The 5310-nt window shown below is 49.2% G+C and overlaps 1 protein-coding gene across 1 annotated transcript; it reads left to right on the forward strand.

The window, feature by feature from the left end:
• The first annotated feature begins 1515 nt into the window (after positions 1-1515).
• Positions 1516-4864, forward strand: LOC123160724 (uncharacterized). The gene is made up of 3 exons (XM_044578570.1): positions 1516-2533; positions 3974-4277; positions 4363-4864. The coding sequence occupies exons 1-3, from the start codon at positions 1634-1636 to the stop codon at positions 4497-4499; spliced, it is 1341 nt and encodes a 446-aa protein (XP_044434505.1). The 5' UTR covers positions 1516-1633; the 3' UTR covers positions 4500-4864.
• Positions 4865-5310: the final 446 nt, after the last annotated feature.

A 5310-nucleotide genomic window follows, 5' to 3' on the forward strand; every position in this document is an offset into this window, starting at 1 on the left:
AAAGTTTACAAAAAATACAAAACATCTCAAAGATAATAAAAATTACATCAAAATATCGAGACCACTACTACCGCCGACGCGTCTTTGTCGCCGCTCCTCTACTGGAGCTGGCTTGATATTGTCGATGACAGCGGGGAAGGTGTCGTAAGGACCAATGTCCTACAGCCGCTGTCGTTGTTATTGAACTCTTGCATTGACTTGAAATACCTGGCATGAAATCTCGCTACATGACGTGAAACTCTAACCCCACCACCTCAAGGAGACAACGGGAACATACGTCGGAGCTCCGTCGACTACGTCCACACGGACGAACTCGACGAGGATTGTAGCTCGAAAGACAAACTCGAAGAAGAAGTGCCGCCATACGCTCGAGCGCCGCACTTGCTAGGACTAATAACCCTAACCTAAACTACTAACCGGAGCGAAGGCACCGGGATTCCTCTCCCCACCACCGACTGCTGGAGAGGCGGGCAGAAGGGAGGCGAATCCACGGGCTCGCCATTGATATCTAGATGGGAGAGTTTGCCCTAGCCGTTTAGGATTAGGGAAGGGAAACGAGAGATAGTCGTCATAGCACCTGTATATTTGTGGATGTATTTTCTTTTTCCAAATTTTGTCTTACATTTTTTGAACAGTGTTTTTCCTCTCGCGCTCCATCACTTGAATTTTTTGAACGGTGTTTTCTCTCTCGCGGCTGCATAATAACGACGGATGTATCTAATACTAAAACATGACTTGATACATCCGTATTTAGACAAATCTAAGACAAGAATTTTGGGACGGTGAGAGTATAAGCCTTCTTATATAGATATTTTAATATGGACTACGAACAGAGCAAAATGAACGAATCTACACTCTGAAATATGTCTATGTACATCTGTATATATTCCTTGAAATCTTATACTACTATCTCTACTATTATATATTTAAAAAGAATGTAAGGTTCCCATTTCACCTTTCTTCCCACCACTCTTTTGTCCAACCTTCCTTGTACGACAATAAATCAACTTAATTTACTTACCTTCTCAACCAATTTCACTTTAATTTACTTACCAAACTTTAGATCAAAATATTAGGTTTCATGGGCAGAATTTGACGATCATTCATTTAAACAATCGCATTATTATAGACAGGTAAATCACAAGTCGACGTACTAGAAGATTTATATCCCGTTGCAACGCATGGGAATTGTTCTAGTGTTTAAAAACGAAGTTTTTTTCGAGAATACGCCTAGACGTACCATAACTTTATAGAAGGTAGAATTTTCGAGAGTATTTAGAAACGAAGTAAATACTTACCTTTCTTTCTGTTCGGCTCTGTTGGTGGTGACAGGTCACACACACCCATGGAATGGAAGCGTCCAACTTGTCCACCACTTCCGTCGCCGACCTGCCCCACCCCGCCCACACACCTGCGCGAGAGCGTGACACGAGAGAGAGATACCAAGATCCCAAGCACAAGCAATCCCAATTCCCGTCGCCTTTATATAAAGAAGATCCCCTCCGTCTCTCTCCTCCACTTGTACTCCACCGCCACCACCCAAGGAGCGCCACGCGCACAGCTCGTCTTCTGAAGCAAACAACAGACACAAGCGGGGACGAATCCGTCCCGCGGCGGTTCGTCGATCGATCCGATGGGGCGGCGGTCCAGCGCGTCGCCGGTGGGGTCGGGGGAGCCGCTGCTGCCGGAGGTGCGGAAGTGCGTCAGCGGCGGCGCGACGATGCAGCGGTCCCTGTCGCGGGCGGACGACGAGCTGCAGTGGTTCCGGTCGTGCCTGCGGTGGGTGTGCATGGACCACTCCGCCCCGGGCCGCGCAGCGCTGTCCTGGCTGCTCTTCCTGCTCCTCGCCGTGGTCGTCCCGGCCACCGCGCACTTCCTCCTCACCTTCCGCCCCTCGCGCCGCCCCTTCGACGCCGTCGTCCAGGTCTCGCTCTCCGCCGCCTCAGGCGCCAGCTTCCTCTGCCTCTCCTCCTCCTTCCGCCGCATCGGCCTCCGCCGCCTGCTCTACCTCGACAAGCTCCGCACCAACAGCGACCGCGTCAGGCTCAACTACACCGCCCGCCTCGCCTTCTCCTTCCGCCTCCTCGCCTCCCTCGTCGCGCCCTGCTTCGCCGCCGAGGCCGCATACAAGGCCTGGTGGTACGCTACCTCAGCCGACCGCGTCCCCTTCTTCGCCAACGACGTCCTCAGCGACGTCCTCGCATGCTCCCTCGAGATGGCCTCCTGGATGTACCGCAGCGCCATCTACCTCCTCACCTGCGTCCTCTTCCGCCTCATCTGCCACCTCCAGGGCCTCCGCCTCGAGGACTTCGCCGGCTCCCTGCTCGTCGAGGTGGAGGAAGGGAGGATGGGGGTGGAGCGCGTCCTCAGGGAGCACCTCGACATCCGCAAGCAGCTCAAGGTCATCAGCCACCGTTTCCGTCGGTTCATCGTCGCCGCGCTGCTCATCGGCACCGCCAGCCAGTTCGCCTCCGTGCTCCTCACCACGCGCCACGACTCCATCGACGACCTCCTCCACACCGGCGAGCTCGCGGTAAGCCTCGATTGCCTGATTTCTCCACTCTCTTGGGCTCAATTCTGAATGTGATGTGTGTGTTCTTCAGCCAGGCAAAATTGGGGATCGCAATCAACTTGAGATTATCTTATCTCGGTTTAATTTAGACCAGACCAATAACTTTTTATGTTAAAAAAATTAAGCAAGTTGGAACTGCCTAGAATCGATCGATTGATTGGTACCTTGCCTTTGCGGGGAGATTAAGAATTGTGGTCAAATCGTAAGGGCTGAATTTTACTGGATTCAGTTGCCTTCATAGTTACACTTTCAGGACTTTCTCTGAAAAGGAAAAAAAACACTTGCTCGGTGGTTTCTGGACAGGCTCCATTGTCCTCTAAGTAGATGACAGATTATAATTGAAATCCAGTAATCTGGTTGACGTCTATAGTTAAGTGGTAGTAGTATCATGTGAGGAACAGCGAAGCTAGTAAGGTGTGACGTGAGTCACTCTGCTGGCGATCGATCTGTCTGGGCCTGAAAATGGGACTTCGTTCTTTTCTGAATGCTAATTGGGGCGCCATCTTTGTAAAGGTACGAGTAGGGCCATGAATCAGTGATAGTGCCTTATTGAAATCACAAACTGATGGGAGTTGGGACAGTGTATATAAGGTGTAGAGCTCCTGTAGTTTCCAGATCTTGTCATAATCGCAAACAGCGACCTCTATACTGTATTAACAAATATAATATGGTTACAATTCAAAAGAAAAAAAATCTACTATGGTTAGAAGTTCCAGTTTCAGCGGCACTTCAGCTATTCTGGAAGCACCACTGTATTTAGGCCAACATAAGCTGATATTCTGAAGAATCACACTTCATCTGAGATTATCTAGAAATCCAATAATTGGGCTGGCTGACGTCTATAATTAAGTGATCTGGAGTAGTATCATGTGAGAAACAGCAAAGCTAGCAAGGTGTGACGTGATTCACTCTGCTGGCCACTGATCTGTCGCTGGGCCTGAAAATGGCACTTCATTCATTTCTGAATGCTAATTTGTGTGGCATCTTTCAAAGGTGTGAGTAGGGCCATGAATCAGTGATCTTATTGGCATCTCAACCCGAAGGGGGTTGGAACAGTGTGTAGGAGGTGCAGAGCTCCTTTAGTTTCAGATCTTTTCATAGTCACAAACAGCGACCTATGTGGCATTAACAAATCTAGCAGATCATTATAAGTTCTAGTTTCAGTGTTACTTAGTTTCTTACTTCGGTTATTTGGCAGCACTACTGTATAGGATAAGCTGCTACTTGGGAGCAGCTAAACTCAAAACAGATATATGTGGTAACTTACGGCATTTTGAACAGAAAAAATGGTGAAAGAATTAAGAATTTTCGGACACATCTTATTTACATTGTCTCAGCTCTGCATACTTGGCACCATTTCCAGGCACTGGTCCTAATGTTTCTTCATGTTGAATTCTGCAGCTATGTTCAGTGGTGCTCATGTCCGGGCTCATCATAATCCTGAGCAGCGCCGCCAAGATCACTCACCAAGCGCAGGCCCTCACGGGCCAGACCACCAAGTGGCACGCCTGCTGCACAATCGAGCCGGTCCCGGACGACGAGATAAATCCGGGATCCAACCAGAACTCCATGCTGGAAGAGTACCCCGAGGACGAGAGCGACTGCGAGTCCAGCGAGGAGACCGGTGATGAGGACATGCTGGAGAACACCAAGTTCCTCCAGCCTCACACGCACGTGATCTCCTTCCAGAAGAGGCAGGCACTAGGTACGTATGATCATCTACAGTCACCATACATTTCGTCGAATTTCCATGAGATGATCTTTGGGGCTGATGAAAAAGGATCTTGCAGTGACGTACCTGGAGAACAACAAGGCCGGCATCACCGTGTTCGGGTTCACGCTGGACCGGTCGTACCTCCACACCATATTCATGCTCGAGTGGACGCTCTTCCTGTGGCTGCTGGGGAAAACTGTCGGCTTCTCATGAACGCCAAGGAATGTCATCGTCCTTCCCAGCCAGGTGGTTCGATTCCGTTCCATATTTTTTTGCTGTCGCCGGTTTGATCCTTGTGAAAAGAGAAGGAATGGGTTTTTTTTGTGTGTGCGCGCGGGTGGCACGTGAGTGGTGTGCACTTGTATGCTAGCAGCGATTTTGTGTGATGGTCGTGTAAATTATTATGGGTTGATTGCTCGTGCATGTAAGGTGTATGTACAGGCTTAGATGAGTGCTTTAGAGCCTCGTGCGTGCGTGCGTGACGCTTGACATTGCAGGTTTATAATCTCAGGTTGTAACTTGTAAGCCAGCATCAGTTATACAGCAGGTGTGTCAAAAAAAGAAAACTCTTTCCTTTATTTTGGTTCTACCGGCTGTTCTCCTGAAGAAAATGTTTTCTGCTCCATTCGGTATGAATTCTATGGGATATGAGATGGTATTTCATATTCAGTACATGTATAATAGTCGAAGCATTTCAATGCAGGTGAGGGTGGTACATCTAATGGTAGTTTTGGTAGGAGCTGGGATCCTACCAGTCCTAGCCCTCAAGTTGTAGGGGTGAAAGGGAGGATGGCGAGGTGATGGGCGCGAGCGGCAGCGCTGTGGTCGCACGGCGAGGAGGAGAAGGTGTGGGAGGAGCGGCTAGGGTTTAGGGTTCCGGCTCCTGAAGGGAGCCGGGCAATAGTTATGACTTATTGCTTAATTCCAAAACCTGTGCTGATGATCCTGTAAATTATTATGGGTTGATTGCTCATGGATGTAAGGCGTATGTACAGTTGTATATTGAGTGCCGTAGAGCCTCGTG

The sequence above is a fragment of the Triticum aestivum genome, chromosome 7B (genome assembly GCF_018294505.1).
Source record: "Triticum aestivum cultivar Chinese Spring chromosome 7B, IWGSC CS RefSeq v2.1, whole genome shotgun sequence".
NCBI classification, from domain to species: domain Eukaryota; kingdom Viridiplantae; phylum Streptophyta; class Magnoliopsida; order Poales; family Poaceae; genus Triticum; species Triticum aestivum.

Coding starts and splice junctions, on each gene's coding strand:
- LOC123160724 (XM_044578570.1), top strand. CDS start 1,634: ATGGGGCGGCGGTCCAGCGCGTCGCCGGTGGGGTCGGGGGAGCCGCTG. Junction 2,534..3,973: donor TCCACACCGGCGAGCTCGCG/GTAAGCCTCGAT, acceptor TGAATTCTGCAG/CTATGTTCAGTGGTGCTCAT. Junction 4,278..4,362: donor CCAGAAGAGGCAGGCACTAG/GTACGTATGATC, acceptor AGGATCTTGCAG/TGACGTACCTGGAGAACAAC.